Source organism: Labrus bergylta, chromosome 15, assembly GCF_963930695.1.
Source record: "Labrus bergylta chromosome 15, fLabBer1.1, whole genome shotgun sequence".
Classification (NCBI taxonomy): Eukaryota; Metazoa; Chordata; class Actinopteri; order Labriformes; family Labridae; genus Labrus; species Labrus bergylta.
Window position 1 is genome coordinate 1,258,392 of NC_089209.1, and position 23,566 is coordinate 1,281,957.

The 23,566-nt window shown below is 43.9% G+C and overlaps 1 protein-coding gene across 3 annotated transcripts in view; it reads right to left on the reverse strand.

Moving 5' to 3' along the window:
• vta1 (vesicle (multivesicular body) trafficking 1) overlaps positions 1 to 23,566 on the reverse strand; it is a 58,178-nt gene that overhangs the window by 4,966 nt on the left and 29,646 nt on the right. Inside the window, exons 4-7 of one of the 3 annotated variants that reach the window (XM_065963921.1) lie at positions 22,742 to 22,817; positions 17,039 to 17,153; positions 4,596 to 4,853; positions 2,842 to 2,910 (exon numbers count right to left, since the gene is read on the reverse strand). In XM_065963921.1, coding sequence (XP_065819993.1) covers positions 2,842 to 2,910; positions 4,596 to 4,853; positions 17,039 to 17,153; positions 22,742 to 22,817 — 518 coding nt within the window. Of the gene's footprint in view, positions 1 to 2,841; positions 2,914 to 4,595; positions 4,854 to 17,038; positions 17,154 to 22,741; positions 22,818 to 23,566 lie in introns of all 3 variants that reach the window. The other 2 variants (XM_065963920.1, XM_065963922.1) reach the window with 2 other exon arrangements.

Below are 23,566 nucleotides of genomic sequence, written 5' to 3' on the forward strand. Positions count from 1 at the left end.
TCTGGTCCACTTTGAATACGTTTAGGTTTTTCAGTGTAAAGACTTGTCATATATCATCTTTAGATCCACACAGACAGATCTCCTCTAAGCGAGTTCATGAAATAACGAAGACACTGAATGATTCTCCTGCTCTGAGGTCAACATGCTGGGACCTCCTGGACTCCACTATGAGCAGTAGATAACGTCTCTCCTGGTTGAGTGAGGCTCTTAAACACGCTCGCTTGCTCCTTAAAAACGTCCTGCAGCAGAACGGGGGGAAATAATGATTGAATAATGTTGCACCATAAGCCTCTAATCCCTCGGCTCATTTCTCCCCCTCGTATAAAAAAAGATGGGAAAGACCAACGAATGTGCTGACGGCAAATTCCCAGAGATGGGACCAGGAGGAGGAGGAGGAGGAGGAGGAGAGAACACAGTAGAAAAACGAAGCGAGAAAATAATAAATGAGATGTGCGACCGCCTGAAATCACAGCGCTCAACGGTGAGAGACCTTTTATTCACAACGCTCCATCCAAGCGCTGAGCCCACAGCCAGCGCTGTTCTGACCCCACCAAAAGGAATGCCCAGCTGGTCACAGGGCTTAAAGGTTTCAGATGAACGGGGTACATTTGATGTTCTCATGCGTTGTGTCACATGACAATCAGGACAGAAGAAAGAAGGAAAGATGGCGAGCTGCTAACTAAACTAAACTGATGAATGAAAACATTTCTGACTGGGTCATTTTTAAAGGAGGGCTGTGAGCAGCGTTCTCCGACTCTGGCTTCATTTATTCCTACAACAGACTTTTACACTTTAACAGATGAAGCTGCCTGAGTCGCTCAGCTTATCACACTCTGGTTTTCTCAATGTGAAGGCTGGATTAAATTAAAGAGGTTGCATTATTCATGAAACATATTTATCACATTTCAGGGTTATGCTGAGCGTGCATACTAATCCTGAGTCCTGAAAATGTCTTCAATACTCATGGGAGGATCATCTATGACACGCTGACGAGGCAACATGACGAGTCTTTACTGACACAAAGTTGTTTCAGTCTGTAGAACGTGAATCAGGCTGTCATGGCTGTATGGAAACCCTTTGTCCACTCCGGTGATCAAATCAGTAGTAGGGCACTTTTAAGAATTGCTTGTCGATCGCTGCAATGGCAAATTGTCTGTGTCCTTGTGTGTTGAGTAAATGTTGTGTTGGATCAACCAACCTTTGGCTTTTTTACCCTGATTGTGTCTACAAAAGTGCATGCCTGTTTAATCAGCTTTCTCCCTCCGATCATGAAAGAGACGTTGGCAGGAAATATCTGCAGACCTTCAGCTGACAGGGAACATTTGTTATGATTAAAGTGCTATTTAGCTTGTGTTTAACGATGATGCAGAGTGTGTGAGAGAGCGTGTTTGCAGGTGTGTGTATTTCAGCAGTGCGTACAATCGTATACAATCTACGCCAGGCTTAAGTGTTGAGGACCCTTTTATAAGAGAGTCAAACATGTGATGAGATGATGACGGACACAACCTTCTTCTTCAGAAAGAATCAGAAAGAGCACCTGTGGTAGGGTTGATAACACAGAGATGCGTCGCCCTAGGCTGGGCGGCTCCAAAAACACCTGAGCACATCTGATGGATACACAGCTGGGAGCGACTGTGGAGCGGGGCTGCCTCACACGGGGCACCACATAAAATAAGCAGAAAAATTTGGATTTGAGCAATCATAGAGCTCTTGACCTCCTTCCTATGACGTTGCACCTTAAAAGAAATGACAAGACTCCTGCTTGAATTGATTGGCTGTTTCGACTAAAACTGATCGTGCCCATGGAAAAGCTGCGGGATACAAGAGAAAAGGATTCTGGAAGATTTAAAACAAAAACTAAAGTTATAATTATAAACCATCAGTAACTTGTTTCCTCTCAATAACCTGCCGTCACAGGAGGGAAATAGTAATGAGGTGTGAATTATAGGAAAAGCATGAAGAACCCTTCTCCCCTCTCCTCCCCTCGCTTTCACTCTCTCTCTGCGGCTAACCACCAGACGCTAATGATAGTGTAGACAGCAGCGAGGTGGCGGTGGCGTTAGTGCGCTGTGGTTGTAATGATAGGTTTCAAGACAGATAGATGACCGAGTCAGACGGCGACCGTCATCATGTTCTCGTTCAGTGTCACAACATCAGTTAGAGCTCAGCAGATATTTGAAATCTGCTATGAGGTGCATGTGTGAACAACCAGGTAAGGAGGATTTCCAGGAGTGCCGATGTGAAAACGGCTATAAATAGAGATTTGTGCACTTCTATGAGCAGTTCTATGAGCAGGTATTTAGAGGCGTCCCAGCATGCACTGGGGAGCTCCACTTTTTCACTCTGTTGTTAAACATGCCACACACACATACTGTAGACTGAAATACACACATGCACAAACATGATCCTATGGACATGCACTAATGGAGAGATGGCAGAGTGAAGGCTGCACATGAAAGAGTGCATGAGCAGTTTGGGGTTCAGTGCCTTGTTCAAGGGCAGTGCTCTGGAAGGGACCTGGCACCTCTCCAGCGTCCTGGCCAATATCCAGACATGGTCCGTAACAGGGCTTGAATCGGTGACCCTCAAGTTCCCAAACTGAGTCCGTACAGACTGAAATCCTGCCGTCATTACAGTAGATCTAAGGTCTTTTTTTGTTTGTGCATTTTCCTGTTGTCACGGTGATCTGCAGGACAATATTCAACTTATCTACATTAGGGGCCGAGCTGCAGCTGTCACATGAAATCTTTGTAGGTTAATTAAAAATAAAGACACACAGCTGGAAAAAAGAAACTGTGTGTGTGTGTGTGAGTGTGTGTGTTTGGGTGTGTGTGTTCTCACCCTGCTGCTGGGCGTTGAGCAGTGTGGGGTCGACAGACGGCAGAGATCGGGGCACAGGCACGGGTTTAACTGCTGATGGTTAAAAAAAAAAAAAACCCAACACTCACAGTTACGACAATCAAACAGCACAATTTGAACACAACAAACATTAGTGTAAAAAAAAGCATCCATGCGCACACAGCTCGCATGAATGACAGCAAAAAACAAACAAAACACACACGTCAAATATCAACATCCAAAGAGGAAATCAAAGAGTCCTGAGAGAGTGAAGCCTGTCACCATAACAAATGATGCACGACAGATTAGCACTAAGTAATGCTAAAGATTCACCGTTCCAGTTAACTTGTGAGATACATTAAAAAGCATGATGTATAGGTCATGAATAATGATGTTATGAAAGGTTAAAAGGAGTGGTGTTAAAAATAAATAAATACATAAATCAGCTGTTTATGAGTCTGATACATGTGGGCGCAAAAATGTAAATGAACCAACACAGCCTCACAGCCGGGCTCCGTTTCCCACACACTGAAGATATCATCAAACTGTGATCGATAACTGTCCGTCGCTATCAGCACACACACACACACACACACACACACACACACACACACACACACACACACACACACACACACACACACACACACACACACACACACACACACACACACACACACACACACACACACACACACACACACACACACACACACACAGGTCACCCTATCGTCACTCACTTTCCTTCATGACTTCCTCTTTTTAGAGAATAAACGCCAAATGGATGTGTGTGTGGGAAAAAGTGTGTGTTATGTGTTTTGTGTTGCCAGCTTTTTGTGTAATCTTGATCACCTTAACTGACACACACACACACACACACACACACACACACACACACACACACACACACACACACACACACACACACACACACACACACACACACACACACACACACACACACACACACACACACACACACACACACACACACACACTCTTTGTTAGGTGTCCGTCGTTCCACTCGGGAAACAATATCTATGCTTCCTCAACCTCATGAGCACGATGAGTTGCAGAAACTCTTTTGTCTTTGTCACAGGGGAACAATTAAGTGTGTGTGTGTGTGTGTGTGTGTACACATACAGATCTGTACGTCGGCCTGTTCTTCATGATATATAATGAATCAGTAATAGTTTAGATCACAGATATGAGCCTCACTCCTCCACAGGACATCTGCAAATATTTACACAAGAGCAACGCCTCTAAAAGGACACACAGACACAGAGACACAGACACACACACACACACACACACACACACACACACACACACACACACACACACACACACACACACACACACACACACACACACACACACACACACACACACACACACACACACACACACACACACACACACACACACACACACGCACACACACACACACACACACACACACACACACACACGCTCTGTGTGTGAGGGAGTCTCTTGGGGTGGTGTGTTATTGAAAGGCCGTCACGTACTCTCTGTTATCAGGGGAAATTAGCGGGAAGGAGGGGGACCGTGGCGTTCAGCTCAGATAGTTCATAATCAGAGAACAATGAGGAGCCGGAAACGCAGCTAACACCGACCATTATTCTATATTTATTAATGTGATGACAGGTGGTTACCCCCCTCCCCCCCACACACACTCTCCACCTTCAAGGAAATCCTCTGCATCCTACTGTAAGATTTTGGAGAACGACGCTGACCTGAGGGGGGAGGCAGCTCGGCCGGAGTGTTGGCCGGGGCATGGGCTCCCGGCGGGATGTGGATGTTGTTGTAGTTGGAGTTGGTGTTGGGGGCTCCCGATGCGCCCGGTCCTGGGCCGGGTGAGAAGCCGATCCCCGGGGCGGGACCTGGACCCAGACCCCGGTCCTGGTCCTCGTAGGTGTCTGACGGAGGTCCTCCTCTGACGGAGCCCCCGTGTGAGAAACCCTGAGCGGAGAACCCCTCGGCTCCGTACTCGTCTGTCAGACAAAGAGAAAGAGGAGGAGGGTGAGGATGGTTTAAAGGTCACTTGTTATGCTAGAATTCTACAATTCACTTAGCAGACACTTTCATCCAAAGCGACGTACATCAGAGAGTAAGAACAACACAAGCAAGGATCTAGAAAAAAGGGAACAATGTCAGTAAGAGCAAACGATCAGCTTTGAGTCTGATTGGACACTCAGGTGCTGACAGGAAGTGACCAGAGGCAAAGCACAACATTGAGGGCAGTTCTTGAGAGCTCTAATCAGTATAGAAACCATCTTATAAGTCGTCGTTATCAAACAAAAACCATCGTCATTACCATCATCATCATCAATAATATGGAGACCATCATCATTAAGTTAGTAGGTATTCATGAAAGAGCTGGGTCTTTAGCTTTTTCTTAAAGGTGCAGAGGGACTCTGCAGATCACATGGAGTTTGGAAGTTCATTCCACCACCGGGGGGCGACAGAGGAGAAGAGTCCAGTCAGAGACTTAGGACCCTGTTGTGAAGGTTGGATCAGACGCCTTTCATTGGCAGAGCGTAGTGGGGGGGAGGGAGTGTAGACCTGGATCAGAGAGTTAAAGTAAGGAGACGTTTTTGTCGCTGTTTTGTAAGTGAGCAGTAACTGGGAGCCAGTGTGAGGAGATGAACAGCGGAGTGACATGTGCTCTTTTAGGAAGGTTGAAGACCAGTTATGCAGAATACACTTTACCAACACTCATATGTGTCCCTAGTGTTTGACCCCTGACTGTGTTAGAGCTCCTCCCGTTGCCTTGTTTCTCTCCCCATTCAGGTGGAAAGGATTTATTTGGACGTTTTGCAACAAGTTCATTCTTAAAACTCTCCCTGATGTTCCAGCTCACTGAGCCTGGTTTGGGTCCAATCTCTCACATAAATCACTCCATTTGATCGCATTCAAGCTCTAAATGTTCAACCCTGAAAACACAGAAAGTGTCAGCACTGGATAATAAACGAGATGTGAATCCTTAGAAATCAAACTTTTTGGTGCACAAGAAATCGATATTTGGTGCAGACGTTTCAGTCTTAAAGCACATCAGATGACGGTGAGGTCAGAAAGGTTCAAGTGGAAAGATCAGAATTCATGAGATTGAGATGAAACCGAACGACAGCAGAGTGAATAAATCACATTCAGAGACGCTCAGTCAGAAAGTGGTTTAGATGAAAAACTGGGACTGGAGGAGTTATGACTGCGTGCAGCACGACCAATGGCAGCGTCTGGTCAGCAAACTTTGTGAAGCGGGCTGCAGACTCAGGCTGGTTGGTGTGTTGGGGCAGAACTCAGCTGATCAAAATAATCAACTGTTCATTTGGTGGGTTTTTAAAATCTAAAGTGTCAGTTGAATTTCGAAACAAAGCAGACACTCTGGGTTGTAAGGAAAAAAAGAACGCACTTCCCGCCCCCCTTAAGTGACATCCTTTAAGGATGATTCACAGTTTTCTTCTGCTGCTCCACTGGGACGATTAGTGTGAGTGTCTTGCCAAAGGGCACTTCGTACAAAGACTTCTGAGCTCTGCTTTTGCTCAGTCAGACAGTCGGTGTCTGTCAGGAGCCATCCAGCTGCTCTTTTAAGTGTTTGAAGCTGGGAATCGTCCCAGTGTATCAGCAGGGACGTTCTGGTCTCAGCTTTCAATGGGTCTGGCTAAGCTCCTAATTATTATGAACATTTCCACTGTGGCCTCAGAGTCCTCCATCAGACCAGCCAACCTACGACTGCTCCCCCCTTTAAAGGAGCAGTATGTAACTCTGACCCCTAGTGTTTAAAATGGGTACTGCAGTCTAAATTCTAAACATCATAGAGAGCTGTCTCCCCCCTCCTCTCTAGAGTGGATGCTCACTCAGGTCACCATGTGGTGGACTCTGAAGCTTCAGTGTTTATCCAGCTCTGCATGGGTCTGTAAACCTTTCTGTGTTCTAACCTCTCTCCATTTTTCAAAAGCATCTCCAATATTGATCCTAGTTTGAGCACGTTTCTGCTCGTGGAGCTTATTAGAAACATGCAGAGGCTTTTTAGGTCGGGTACAATCACTTCTATCTGAACCACTTCTCTTGACCGCTTCCATCACTGCAACACCTGTTGACCTGATAACTGCTCTCATATCTGACAAACCGAGGGGCGTCCAAAACGGCTGTGTGGGCTAATTCTCCAGAAGTTTAGAGTCACTCCTATGTGCTGATGTTTGTCTTACATGTTGGTGTGACAGCCAATCATGATCCTACTGACAAAAGTCTGATTTGGTTTCAGTCCAGGAGTTTAAAATGTTTTAAATGATGTCAGATTGGTGTCTAAGATCCATTAAAGAATGCTTTACACAGCGCTGTCTTCCTGCTGGACGCTCTTCACTCAGCACATTTAATACAAAAAGAAGTTTTGTTGGATGTTTCTTTACTTTATCATCCAGTTTGAAAACTGGAATGTAAGTTTCTAGAGGTTATTGCTGGTATTCAAACCCAGCTCTCTCATTGGCTGCCTGTCTCTTCTTTTTTTAAATTCTCTGATTCCTCCTGCCTCATGTGTGTCATGAAAACTGGCTCACTGGACGCATACTTTTGTATTTTTACGACTCAGCACTGGAAGATTTTCTCCCTGCCCCCCAAACCTCCTCTTTCCACACCTCCCCTCCCCTCATCCATTCCTTTCCTCTTGCTAAACCCGTCCCCCCTCCCAGCCAATGGAAAGTCAGACTACAGCTGCTGAGAGACAATGGTCTTTCTGTAAGTGTCTCTGCCATATTGGTGAGAGTGTGTCACAGTCACTGTGCTCTCCAGGGGTTAATTAAGACACTTCAACTGGTTCATATCACTGCAGGACGCGGCGTCTGCTCCAACACACCCGTCAGACTAAATGAAGAAGAGTCAGAGTTTTGTCCCGAGGAGAGACAGAACCAGAGCTGAGACCCGGATATTAACTGATCTGGTTTTAGACATGGTTCCAGGGTTCCTACACAGTTTCCATTTCAGAAATCCAGAATTCTCCAGACTTGAATGTCCAGGTCATGTCGATTTTCCAAATCACATTTTAACCAAAGAGTATAAATGCTTCCCAACAGTATTCAGAGGTTTTTTTAAACAAGAGCGAGCCGGTATGAACTAAGGGGAACAGGTGTGTATAAAAAAAAAAGGTAAGGACAAACATAAAGAACAGGTGTATTTCGGTACAAGGGGTTAACTTGTGGAATACTTATAACAAACTTATACTACAAATATAAAAGGTCCTTTGATTATTTTTTGTGAGTGTGACTTCTGTTTTGCTTTTTGTTTGTTTTATTTGTTTTGAAATAAATTCTTGGAACAAATTTTGTTCTGATATGTTCTTTTTTTGTAACCAAACTAGTCGTGTGTGATTTGTAACAAGGGGAGGTGTAATAAGATGAAGCTTCAGCCTACACCTTTTGTTTTTTCTTGTGACCAAAATAAATGATTACTACTACTATATCAGAGGATGAACTGTAATTGGCGGTTCAGTGAACCTCTGCTCAAAGCCAAAGCAAGAGCAAGCCAAATGCTCCTACCTTGCCTTCCCTAAATTTAGCTTTTCATTGAATAAATCATATTTGTGTTCTTCGGTCACTTTTCATCGTTTTCTTTCATCTTTCATGAATAAAAAACAAACAAAAAAAAAGATTTGAAAGAAGTGAGATAATCTAATTCGCGCAGCGTCTCTGCAGCCTTGATTTGAACTGTTACCATGGAAACACCAATGAATGGAGACATAACGGTTTCTGATGTAGAAAAGATTGCTCCATCACCATCACCAATACCAGTCCCCAGGCGCAGGTGTGAGACTGGTTTTTGCAGGTTTTGCTTTAGACCCAGATGAACAAAGGGGCCAACGTTTGACCAAGCGGAGCCAATAGCTGAAATCTCTCACGATATATTCACCATATAGTGAGCACGCCATTTTGTAAGTGCTGTCCGAATTCTGAGTGAGTATGGTCATACTCAATGTATCCCACAATGCATTTTGAAAATTAGTGTACAGCCGATGGTCACTATCCGAGCAATATATCCCATCATGCATTGCGGTTCAACAGGTTTTTTTTTTACAAGCGGAGAGTTTGACTCGACTGCTCTCAGACGAGAGGAGCGACCATTTTAATAACAAACCGTTTCCAATATGGCGGTTCGCCATCGCTGGGCTTCTGAACACATCTTAAGAATCCAATTGGTGACATCACTGAGACTATACGTCCATCTTTTATACAGTTTTTACATATTTATTTAATCCATTTCTGCAACTGCTAGAACCTGCAGTCAGATTTGATGCATACAGCACGGGCCGAGAGTGTTTCCTCACACTTTTCATACTCTAAAGAGAGTTCACCTTTTAATACCCATTACGTTTGACTTAACCTTTGAACCCTGGTGTGCAGCCTGTGCAGGTGTGTTTTAAGATCAGAGCTTGGCCTCTAACTGTTAATCCTCTTGACCCGAGAGTGTCCCGGAGAGTCTCTGCAGCAGGTCAAAAACAAACTGATCCCCACCTCCCAGAATCATTTTGTTTCTACAGGATTTACAACAACAGCCATCATGCTTACATGATGATGTCAGAGAGGGAACAACGCTACACACACACACACACACACACACACACACACACACACACACACACACACACACACACACACACACACACACACACACACACACACACACACACACACACACACACACACACACACACACACACACACACACACACACACACACACACACACACACTGGGTGGATGATATCAGCTGTGTGCTGGCGTTGTTATCCATCAGTGGGAATAAGCTATCATGAAGTCATCACTGACACACAGACCCTAATGCATCCTGGGAGACAAGGCCTGATCAGAGGGTGTGAATGTGTGTGAGTGATGTACGAGGACAGGACTACACACACACCTGCAGATACAGTGTGTATGTGTGTGTGTGGTTACTGTACATGTGCAGCTGTGGGTTCTCTGAAGTGATGTCACGGCTGAGCAGGTGATGTTGGGGTCAAACACACACACATGTTAGAGGTGTGAGCGGGCGTGGATGAGCAGATGGTCTTTATTAAAGAAGAGAGTTCATCAACACGAGTTCACTGACATGAGAAGTGCGTTTAGAGTTTAGAGTTTAGAGACAAAAACATCTGGAAGCCCAGAGGAGTTCACGTTAACACGCGGCTCTGTCCGGTCCTCCTGACGCAACTCCAGCCCTCAAAGTGAAATCTGAAAATGAGTCCAGATGCTGCAGAGTCCCACGAGGCCCGGTATAAATTATAAACATGGCTGGAGTCACAGGAGTCCTGGAATTATCAAGATAATCGCACAAACCGCCAAACAGAGCGCTGTGGTTTGACGTCAGTCAAAGCTAACACATTAAACTCTAAGCTACACTTCAGGTTTTTTAAAGGGGAAATATTATCCCCCCCTCCTCCACCTCTTCAAACAGTCCCCTCCTCCACCTCTTCAAACAGTCCCCTCCTCCACCTTTTCAAACAGTCCCCTCCTCCACCTCTTCAAACAGTCCTCCTCCTCCACCTTTTCAAACAGTCCCCTCCTCCACCTTTTCAAACAGTCCTCCTCCACCTTTTCAAACAGTCCCCTCCTCCACCTTTTCAAACAGTCCTCCTCCTCCACCTTTTCAAACAGTCCCCTCCTCCACCTCTTCAAACAGTCCCCTCCTCCACCTCTTCAAACAGTCCCCTCCTCCACCTTTTCAAACAGTCCCCTCCTCCACCTTTTTAAATAGTCCTCCTCCACCTCTTCAAACAGTCCTCCTCCTCCACCTTTTCAAACAGTCCTCCTCCACCTTTTTAAATAGTCCTCCTCCACCTCTTCAAACAGTCCTCCTCCACCTTTTCAAACAGTTCCCTCCTCCACCTTTTCAAACAGTCCCCTCCTCCACCTCTTCAAACAGTCCTCCTCCACCTTTTCAAACAGTCCTCCTCCTCCACCTTTTCAAACAGTCCTCCTCCTCCACCTCTTCAAACAGTCCTCCTCCACCTCTTCAAACAGTCCCCTCCTCCACCTTTTCAAACAGTCCCCTCCTCCACCTTTTCAAACAGTCCTCCTCCACCTTTTCAAACAGTCCCCTCCTCCACCTTTTCAAACAGTCCCCTCCTCCACCTTTTCAAACAGTTCCCTCCTCCACCTTTTCAAACAGTCCCCTCCTCCACCTCTTCAAACAGTCCCCTCCTCCACCTTTTCAAACAGTCCTCCTCCACCTTTTCAAACAGTCCCCTCCTCCACCTTTTCAAACAGTCCTCCTCCTCCACCTTTTCAAACAGTCCCCTCCTCCACCTCTTCAAACAGTCCCCTCCACCTTTTCAAACAGTCCCCTCCTCCACCTTTTCAAACAGTCCTCCTCCTCCACCTTTTCAAACAGTCCCCTCCTCCACCTTTTCAAACAGTCCCCCTGTGGTCTAAATGAAACATCTGTGCTGTGCTTTGGTCAAAATATAACATGAATCAAGCACCAGAGGAGGTTTGTGACCCTGTATAAACCAGCTCTCTCAGAACGCTCCGTTTTGGTGTGTGTGTCTCTTTAAATGTAATGACCCCCCCCCCCCCCCTTAGTTTTCCCTGTAGACATCACTCCTCTGTAGAGAATAAAAATGGCTGACCTGCGCAAAAGTTTTGCTCTAGGCTGGGGGTGGAGTCCATGGGTGGAAATACCAGGGGAGGGGAGGGGATTCTTTTTTTCACAAGAATCCCACTGTGACATCACAAGGAGAGCACATTTGAAACAGAGCATTTTTCTCTGTGTTGTAAGACTTATGCAGACCACAAACAAAGGACTGGATGGGTTTATTTCACATGTTGTGGGTCAGTAGACTCTCAGGTTACCCAGATACATGTTCAGAAACACTGTAGAAGTGGATTCTTCAGAATATGTCTCCTTTAAACGTCAATGATTCCTAATCTCTAAGAGGCTTTCCTGGCGGATGTAGTCTGCATGAGGTAACCAGTCGGTTACTGAAGTGAAGTTTTGAAGCAATTCGATGGCAGGTATGATATTGGAAATGCTGACTCAAACTAACATTCTGTGCTGAGGTGGAGCTAAGGAGGCTCTTAATTCTCCAGACAGCAAACAACAACATGCTCACATGTCGGCCAGATCAGCCACGCCCCTGTTTATGCATAACTCTGAGCCTTAATGTGATAAGTGACATGAGCTATTCAGATCTCATTCGTTTTTCAGGCTTTAAACATGCTAATTCCTGCTGCTAAAATGGATATTTGAATATGGGTTGGTACAAACTTTGACACTGCTGAGGGGGATAATTAGCTACTGAGGGAGTGTATTTGAAAGCTGGAAACAAAAAGCACCGCTCTATTGTTCCCAATGAGAGGGAACATCGTTTACATAAACCATTTCAAACTCACCTTGTACGTCTTTAGTGGTGCACTGAGGTCAGCTGAAGAGTGTTTGTGGTTTGTTTCAGTGACAAAGAATGAAAAACACTTCTTTAGATTTAACCAAAGGCAGACGTCGAGTTAAATTACCGCCTGCCAAGAGAGAGATGCTGGTGGGCTTTGAGAAAGACGACAGCTTAAACATCAGAAAACCTTCATTCAGAGCTTCTAATCGGTTTCAAATCGCTCGCTGATAAAGTGTTAAACTCCCCCATCAAAGTCAAACACAAAGCTTTAGTTTGTTTTCCCACCACGTCGCTCAGAGCCACTTTGTCTAACTCATCCAGTCAGTCAGTCGGAGACCTGCTGGTGTTTTCCCGAGCTCTCTTCCTCCTAAAGGTTACGTTTTATGGTGGAAGTCGGAGCTTTTCAATGTGAGAAAGGTCAGAGACTCAGAACGGCTCCGCGCTGGATATGAGGGGAACAGAGTTATAAAATAAATATCAGCACTTTCTCACTCACATCAGCACATGGAGGTCCAGCACGGCCTTCAGACTGCTTTACAGTGGGCCTGCTATCAAATACCACAATACTGTAGTCCCACATCCAAACAATAGGACACATGTTAAACAAATACTGTCAACACAACCAGAACAAGACCAGAACACAACCAACGACCTGAACTCAACCAAATACTCGAACTCAACCAAATACCAGAACTCAATCAAAAACCAGAACTCAATCAAATACCAGAACTCAATCAAAAACCAGAACTCAATTAAATACCAGAACTCAATCAAAAACCAGAACTCAACCAAATACTCGAACTCAACCAAATACCAGAACTCAATCAAATACCAGAACTCAATCAAAAACCAGAACTCAATTAAATACCAGAACTCAATCAAAAACCAGAACTCAATTAAATACCAGAACTCAATCAAAAACCAGAACTCAACCAAATACCAGAACTCAATCAAAAACCAGAACTCAATCAAATACTATAACTCAACCAAATACCAGAACTCAATCAAAAACCAGAACTCAACTAAATACCAGAACTCAATCAAAAACCAGAACTCAAACAAAAACTAGAACTCAACTAAATACCAGAACTCAATCAAAAACCAGAACTCAAACAAAAACTAGAACTCAACTAAATACCAGAACTCAATCAAAAACCAGAACTCAAACAAAAACTACAACTCAACTAAATACCAGAACTCAATCAAAAACCAGAACTCAACCAAATACCAGAACTCAATCAAAAACCAGAACTCAATCAAATACTATAACTCAACCAAATACCAGAACTCAATCAAAAACCAGAACTCAACTAAATACCAGAACTCAATCAAAAACCAGAACTCAAACAAAAACTAGAACTCAACTAAATACCAGAACTCAATCAAAAACCAGAACTCAAACAAAAACTAGAACTCAACTAAATACCAGAACTCAATCAAAAACCAGAACTCAAACAAAAACTACAACTCAACTAAATACCAGAACTCAATCAAATACCAGAACTCAACTAAAAACCTGAACTCAATCAAATACCAGAACTCAATCAAATACCAAATACCAGAACTCAATCAAGTACCAGAACTCAATCAAATACCAAATACCAGAACTCAATAAAATACCAAATACCAGAACTCAATCAAATACCAGAACTCAACTAAATACCAGAACTCAACTAAATACCTGAACTCAACCAAATACCAGAACTCAACTAAATACCAGAACTCAATCAAATACCTGAACTCAATTAAATACCAGAACTCAATCAAAAACCAGAACTCAATTAAATACCAGAACTCAATCAAAAACCAGAACTCAACCAAATACCAGAACTCAATCAAAAACCAGAACTCAATCAAATACTATAACTCAACCAAATACCAGAACTCAATCAAAAACCAGAACTCAACTAAATACCAGAACTCAATCAAAAACCAGAACTCAAACAAAAACTAGAACTCAACTAAATACCAGAACTCAATCAAAAACCAGAACTCAAACAAAAACTAGAACTCAACTAAATACCAGAACTCAATCAAAAACCAGAACTCAAACAAAAACTACAACTCAACTAAATACCAGAACTCAATCAAAAACCAGAACTCAACCAAATACCAGAACTCAATCAAAAACCAGAACTCAATCAAATACTATAACTCAACCAAATACCAGAACTCAATCAAAAACCAGAACTCAACTAAATACCAGAACTCAATCAAAAACCAGAACTCAAACAAAAACTAGAACTCAACTAAATACCAGAACTCAATCAAAAACCAGAACTCAAACAAAAACTAGAACTCAACTAAATACCAGAACTCAATCAAAAACCAGAACTCAAACAAAAACTACAACTCAACTAAATACCAGAACTCAATCAAATACCAGAACTCAACTAAAAACCTGAACTCAATCAAATACCAGAACTCAATCAAATACCAAATACCAGAACTCAATCAAGTACCAGAACTCAATCAAATACCAAATACCAGAACTCAATAAAATACCAAATACCAGAACTCAATCAAATACCAGAACTCAACTAAATACCAGAACTCAACTAAATACCTGAACTCAACCAAATACCAGAACTCAACTAAATACCAGAACTCAATCAAATACCTGAACTCAATCAAATACCTGAACTCAATCAAATACTATAACTCAACCAGTGGTGTCACTAGGCTGTTTTGTTTGGGGATGAAGCCCAGGATATTATTTAATCAGCCCCGAATATAATTTAAAAAAAATAATAAAAATAAAATAAAAATTCAACTTTCCGATGGTCCTTGAACGCCCCTCGTTTACCGCATGACAACAGAGCAACAAAATCTCCGTATTCAACCGTGGAATTTCCGAGTGTCCCTGAGCGCACCGCTGTCAAATTTACCGTCACATTCTAGGTCACAGCAGAGAAACGGCAGTTCTGTTCCGTCCTGTGAGGTGAGTAGACGTGTTTATCCAGCAATCTACCAACTGATCAACTGTGAAACACGACGTTTTAGTTGTTTCAACTGTTAAACCATTATCTATGGACATGATATCTGATATGAGTTTACACATCCGAGAAAATACATCCTCTGTGCACCGTTAGCCTACTGGTACTATATTGTCAGCTAAAGTAACGATGCTAACTGCTGGTCAGCCGTTAATACTAACCTTAGCTGTGTAAACTGAGTGACAACGAACAGTTTTTCCCATTAAATAATAAATGTTAACCTGCCACTAGTTACCCTAACATGATTGTTGAGCTGTAAAATGTAACATGTTTTAACCGTTACCAGTTTATAGTTAGAGAATACATTTTAACTCCGTTACTCAGATGCCTGTGTCTGGCTATGTTTATAACTAGCAGTGTTAGCTTTTAGCCAACATTAAGGTAAGTAAGGTGAATATAACGGTCTTCTTTCTAACCATAAACGTAATTAAAACATTTTGGGGAACTGAACTCCTGAATGTTTAAATTGATCTAAAACCAAAATAAAATAAGCTAAAACATAATTTTTGTTAAATCACTACACGGCTGAGTTTCGCGGGGTTGGTAAACGTTTCCATGGTAACAGCGCATGCACACATTTGCCATTTCTCTTTGGGCTAAGCCCCGGATGTTTCAGAAACCTAGAAACGCCCCTGAACTCAACCAAATAGAACTCAACCAAAGACCAGAACTCAATCAAAGACCAGAACTCAATCAAATACCAGAACTCAATCAAAGACCAGAACTCAATCAAAGACCAGAACTCAACCAAAGACCAGAACTCAATCAAATACCAGAACTCAATCAAAGACCAGAACTCAACCAAAGACCAGAACTCAACCAAAGACCAGAACTCAATCAAAGACCAGAACTCAACCAAAGACCAGAACTCAATCAAAGACCAGAACTCAATCAAAGACCAGAACTCAACCAAAAACCAGAACTCAACCAAAGACCAGAACTCAATCAAATACCAGAACTCAATCAAAGACCAGAACTCAACCAAAGACCAGAACTCAATCAAAGACCAGAACTCAATCAAATACCAGAACTCAATCAAAGACCAGAACTCAACCAAAGACCAGAACTCAACCAAAGACCAGAACTCAACCAAAGACCAGAACTACAAGAAAATTAAATATTATTAATTAGAGAATCTCTGTTTATACATAAATCGATTTTTTTCCCACCTCTAATTTACATAGCAACAAGTTATATAAATGTTTTCTTTGGACACCTCACAAACAGAGCGGGTCTAGACCTTACTTTATACGTGTCGCCAAATTAGTTTTGTCTGTTTTTGGAATTTCTTTCTTTAATTTGATGGTACTGATCTCTTATTCAGTCCGTACGTAATCATTAAATCTGCTCTCCAACATGAGCACAGACTCCCTGTGAACAAGAGAACAGATCACATGACTAATGTTGTCTCTGCACACTTCTTATCTCCTCGAGTACTTTAGGTCTTTCCTGTAACAATCTCAGACTTGAGACAACAATACAGACCCAAGCCACACACACACACACACACACACACACACACACACACACACACACACACACACACACACACACACACACACACACACACACACACACACACACACACACACACACACACACACACACACACACACACACACACACACACACACACACACACACACACACACACACACACACACACACACACACACAGACAAAGACCAAACCATGCCAACGAGGAAGTGCACCTCTGCGTTCTTTAAAGAGCAAAGCTCAGAGAGAACATGGAGAGTACTTTCATAATGTGTGTGTTTGTGTTCCAGTGGCATATCAGCGTGTCCCACCTGCTTCCCCGTCCTCGTCCATGCCCATGGGTCCGGCCTGAGGCGTCTCGCCGTTCTTCAGACAGTTGTGGATGTAGGTGGCCTTCCAGCGGGCGTACTTCCTGTGCTGGATGTTCTGGGTAGAGGTCAAATAAATGTATGGAGAGAGATATAAAAATGGATTAGTGGTCATGTCATCAGATAGTTTGATGGAGTGAGGGTAATAAAATATGGGTCATGGTCCATAGTGGTCAAGAGGTGGACTACTTTCAAAAGCTTGGGGGATCATAAGGTAGGGAGAAATTCGGTTAAATATAAAATGGGTATATATGTGAAGATGAAGAAGTAAAGATGGGCACCAATAGATCTCAACAGTTTGGTTCCTGAAGTAAAAATCCCATTCATTTTGTCCATAGTGGATTGATTATTATCCATGATGTCATAACCATCTCAGGTGGACTGACCACGAGCTACCTGAGTGTGAAACGATGGTTCATGCTCCTGTAGGAGACACAAGCTCGTCTGATATCAACCTCGTTTTAAGAACAAGATTTATTCACGAAATCAAGGAAAAGAACTACACTACCCACGATCATAGAGTGTCACAGCCACGTCTCTGATTGGTGGCGCTTGCTGATACAATGGCGATGCTGACCGCTCCTTGGTTCCAATTATGAGTGCAGATAGTTTTGCTAGCAGGCTAGCTAGCTAGTTGGCTAACAGGAAGTGTCCTGATTACCTTGTTCTGCTGCAGTGAATGTAGTTTATATATTCAACAACACAAACTACAACATATTACAACACGTGTATTAACAGTATAAACACGATAACAACGACTAAAGTTACATTTAACAGGAAGAGGAATCATTTTCAGTTGTTTAACGCAGTTTTGGCGCCGAATCAAACCTTTTATTGTCACGGGTATTGGGGTAACTGGTTGTCATGGTTACAGACTTCAATCTCTTGATGTACGGATTTTGTGAAATGTCAATGGACGATTTGGAGGACTAGGTGTGAGTTGCTGGATGGTATAGGAGGTGTTTTGTTGACAGTGAAGACGCCAATGAATGCGTCAGAGGTGCCGTTTGTCAACAGGCAGGGCAGGCAATATCTGAGGGGCCCCAGGCCAGAAGGGGGGCCCCCTGATTACCTTAATCTACAACAGTGGAGAGATATTTAAATAGCATAACTTTCAGTAGTATATAATGGCACATTTTCTTTGGACATTTTAAATATTAGTTTACATAACTAGCATTGCAGCCAAATGTGTCTCTGTGTGTGTGTTTCGCTAGCTGTGATCGAGTTGAATGTACACCCCCCAGGAGTCAGAGTCGCCATTGGAGGGGCCCCTGTACATTTTTGCCTCGGGCCCAAACAGACTCTTGAATCACCACTGAAATGCGTACTGTACTGAGCCAAACTGAACCGGACCGCTTGGTGAAACTGGGGCTTTAGAGACACTAAAATCAGCTAAATATGCCGGGGCTGGGATCCATTGGTTTAAAAGGGGAGGATGTTAAGTTGTTAAAGAAAATTATTGAAGAGGCTGGAGGAAATATGGTAAGAGAGTAGAGGGCTAGAAGTGGACAGTGAGTCATCAGAGGTAGAAAGGGGTTAATAGGGTAAGGATACGCAGGCAGGATGTTGAAGGGTGAAAATGCTGAAGAGCCAGAGAGAGAGGTGACGGCAGCAGATCGACTCTGAGCTGATAAGAGTGAATGGAGAAACCCCCTGCTGCCTCCAGATAAGTGCCATGTTTTCAGCAACCAGCTCCGAAACAATAGCAGACTGCAGAGCCGAGGCTCTACTCAGGAGGTAAGGATGTGTTTGTTCAGCCCCAGTCCCACCATTCAAAATGAGTGACTAATGGAGGTCACCTCTAATCACTGAAATAACACGGCTGGGATATTAGACCACACCCCATGGAGGAACAGAATCCTTAATGTTACCGTCATAACATTTCACTAGAAAGGTGACTCAATGAGAAGCTATTTTATACCAACACAAAGTCAAACAGGAAATCTAACAGGACGGGAAGGTACTGATGACCCCGAGTTGTGAACACTACCTAATGGATTCTTACTGGGAAGAATTTTTAAAGGTTAACATTTTACATTTGCAACTACACTTGTTATTCATAACAAAACATCCATAAATCCACCATCTATCCTGCTTTTCCCATTCGGGGTCGTGGAAGTCTGGAGCCAGTCCCAGCTGTCATTGGGCGAGAGGCGGGGTTACACCCTGGAGGGTTCACATGCCAATCACAGGACAGACAACCAGCCACACTCACATTCACACCTACAGACAATTTAGAGTTGCCAGTTAAGCTAACGAGCAATTCTTTGGACTGTAGGAGGAAGACAGAGAACCCACACATGCACGAGGAGAACATGCAGACTCCACTCAGAGAGACTCCTGAAGGACGGGGACTCAAACCAGGAACCTCCTCCCTATAGCTCTGTTAATGGGCCTTCTCTCCTCGCTCTAATACCCAGATGTAAACAAGCACAGTGATCGGAAAGCATCTTGTAGGAGCAGAGCGATTTGGCTGTATTTGAATCTATAATATAATACAATAATATAAAGTTGAATGTTGTGTGTTTAATATTTGTAGTCGTGTCCCGACATCAGCAGCAGCTCTACACCTGGAAACTATTCCCTCGAAGAGACGAGTCGGACTAGCGTCTCCTCCGCCATCAGGGACGTTGTTTGACAACTCCATGTGATCTGCAGAGTCCCTCTGCACCTTTAAGAAAAAGCTAAAGACCCAGCTCTTTATGAATACCTACTAACTTAATGATGATGGTCTCCATATTATTGATGATGATGACGATGGTTTTTGTTTGATAACGACGACTTATAAGATGGTTTCTATACTGATTAGAGCTCTCAAGAACTGCCCTCAATGTTGTGCTTTGCCTCTGGTCACTTCCTGTCAGCACCTGTGTGTCCAATCAGACTCAAAGCTGATCGTTTGCTCTTACTGACATTGTTCCCTTTTTTCTAGATCCTTGCTTGTGTTGTTCTTACTCTCTGATGTACGTCGCTTTGGATAAAAGAGTCTGATAAGTGAATTGTAGGTCCTGCAAGCAACTGGTTGGAGACCCAGACCAAAAGGGGGACCCAAAGCAGCGGGCCCAAATGTGCAAATTTTGCAATGACAGCAGGAAACCTCCCTAAGGGGGCCCCATCTGACAGCACTGACTCTCGTCGCCCTGCTGAACACTGGTTGGAGGCCCCCCCCCCAAATTGAACTTTCACTAGGGCCCCAACAGACTCTAGAATCGCCACTGTCCGCCATTGTTGTTGACAAAGCTGATATCAGAAGTCCCGCCCCTTCTTGATTTTGATTGGTCAGTGAGAGGGAAATGGCATTGACGAGATCAGCGTTGTTTTTTCAACTAAGAGTGCTGTAAGTGCAGCGTCAAAATAACAGCTGACGCAGAGAGCATTTTAGCGCTGAGAAACGCTGAAATACTAATTACATTTTGTATAAATATGAAGGCGACTCCAACAGTTCAGGTTCCTCTCTGAATGTCTTTAACAGATCCGGGGTGTTCTCGCTGTTGGACTTAGCTTAACATGTTATCAACACTGTGTTCCTGCAGATAGTCAAATATTGATGTATTGTTCAGACTGTCAGAGCTCTGAATCACTGCACACAATAGAAGACTTCACAATCTGCCTCACTGCGACAGTTAGGACTATCTCTCTGCACCATGAGTCAGCGAGCCCTGACGGGGACAATGTCAGGCCAAACACAAGTTTATCGACCATTCACGCCAACACAGAACAGCTGTTTATGTTGGACTTGACTACAAACAACACGAGGAAAGGTCAGGAGCTGATGAACTACATGTGGCTGAAAGGTTGCATCCATTCCTGTCGACTCTCACCTCGTTAGTCCAGACACAATATTCCCCGTTTCTCTTTCACATCTTGACGCCTAATTTCTTTGAACTTGATTTTCCTATCTTCACCTGCTTCTCTCTTATGTTGATGGTTTATGAATGTGTAGGCAGGGCTCGACATTATAACTGGCCTGCTGGCCGGATGATGAGTCCAGGCCAGCTGCCTGAAAAAAAAATAGACAGTAACAAGTTCTCAATTTCAGCATCAACGTATCATAAGCGCTCGGTGTGTCACAGTTGAAAGGCAGCCGACGGCTTCACTGCTGTCCCTCCCAACCGCTCACTACTCTTGAATTGTACACTCGCACACAGACTTTAGCGCAGGGTTTCTCTAATAAAAAACACCTTTGGTAAAACAGTTTTAAAACCATCAAATCCAGACAAAAGCCGAGCTAAAATCAAAAAATCACCTGAAGAGTCAAGAGTGAGAGCAGGGCATGACGGAAACAGAACGGAGAAAAGTTTGATCCACAGTGACAGACAGCTGGAGGAGCTGGAACACGTTAAAGTTAAAGACTAGATCCTGCTAAAGATAAAAGTTATTCACAAAACATGTTAGTCCTTAAGAGAGCTCCTAAAGTAAAGATGTAAGGATGAAGAGTTTCTCACAGAGAAGAAAGAAGGAGAGATTCCAGATCTATCACAGCCTCATATTAATATCACATTAAGACTCTTACAGCATGGTGAATAAACATGAGCACATAAATATAAGAAAAATACACAATATGTTTATAATTAGAGCTCAATTAATTTAATAAAAGTTGTAATTGACTTTTGTATCAGAATGGTTCAAGAGTAAATTGGTGACTGTTATTCTTCTGAAGTGATGTTCCTGGGCCAGTGGTCCAGGCCACTGGCAAATTTAACTTAATGTCAACCCCTGTATCTCCATCTGACTTTACACTCCGCTTACCAAATAAGGGTACTGTTGGCTGTGGAAACACAAACAAGTTCAGGGTTTACCGTACCGAACTGAACTGAACCGGACCACTTGGTGGGAAGACTTCTTAAGGTCCCTGTTTGGACTCTTCACAGGGAGTTAAGGGGTCAGAGGCAGAGCTTTAGTTTCTGGCTCAAAGATTCTACAGTAACCTGGCCTCTGCTCGTCTCTAAACATAAACAAGCAGAGAATAAAGGATCCTGATGGGCGACAGTGTGATGTCACAGAGCAGCAGCCAGCCTGGAGAGCTGCTGAAAACCTCCTTTTTATACTGCCTGAAACTCAATCACTGCTGACTGTCTGCAGAGCGCTCTGAGGACTCATTGTGTGACACTGTGTGTGTGTGTGTGTGTGTGTGTGTGTGTGTGTGTGTGTGTGTGTGTGTGTGTGTGTGTGTGTGTGTGTGTGTGTGTGTGTGTGTGTGTGTGTCTGTCAGGACACACTCAGAGTGACCGCTACCTGTAAGTGTCCTGTTGATGTTTTAATGGCTTCTTGGTGACTTGGACACAATGTGGAGAAAGAGCTGCAGTGTGTCACACTGTTACAGGACCATAGTGGTCTGGGTGAGGGGGAGAGGAGAGGAGAGGAGAGGAGAGGAGAGGGGAGGGGAGAGGAGAGGAGAGTAGGGGAGAGAGAAGAAGAAAGGAGAAGAGAGGAGAAGAAAGGAGAGGAGAGGAGAGGAGAGGAGAGGATGGTTTGATGGTTCAACAGGCCGTCTGTAGAAGAGCTGTTTGGAGCTTTAATAATGAAATATTCTAAATCTGGAGTTAGATCTCCTGAAGATGAATTCCTTGAATGCTTGAATGTCAGTAAACCTGATTGTGGTTGTGGATCTTTGAGAGGGTTAACAGGATATGTTTGTTATCTTACCTCCTCTGACAGCTCCCCAAACACAGACAGGACGTCCAGCAGAAGACTGGCCGAGTAGAACGACTTGATCATGTTCCTGGAGAGGAGAGAGGAGAGGAGAGGAGGGAGGAGGGAGGAGAGAGGAGGGAGGAGGGAGGAGGGAGGAGAAGAGACGAGGAGGAGAGGAGACAGAGGACGAGGACGAGGAGGAGAGAGGAGGGAGGAGGGAGGAGGGAGGAGAAGAGACGAGGAGGAGAGGAGACAGAGGACGAGGAGGAGAGGAGACAGAGGACGAGGACGAGGAGGAGAGAGGAGGGAGGAGGGAGGAGGGAGGAGAAGAGACGAGGAGGAGAGGAGACAGAGGAGGAGAGAGGAGAGAGGAAGAAAGGAGAGGAGAGAGGAGAGGAGAGACGAGGAGGAGATAGGAAGAAAGGAGAGGAGAGAGGAGACAAGGAGGAGAGGAGGAGAGAGGAGGCAGAGGAGAGAGGAGGGCAGAGAAGAGGAGCAGAGGAGAGAGGAGGAGAGGAGAGGAGGGGAGAGGAGGAGAGGAGAGGAGAGTAGAGGAGAGGAGAGGGGAGAGGGGGAGAGGAGAGAGGAGAGTAGAGGAGAGGAGAGGAGAGGAGAGGGGAGAGGAGAGGAGAGGAGAGAGGAAGAAAGGATGGAGATAAAAAGATAAAGAGGGAGAGAGACATTCAAAGTGTTAGCTCAGAGTGAAATATAAAAACTACAAACAGACAAGAAGTAAAAAATGAAACATGACAGACGCCTGCACTGATGAGTATTCATCACATCTACACCAGATCCTGAAGATGATCAGAACCAGGAGAACACACTCGATATGACATT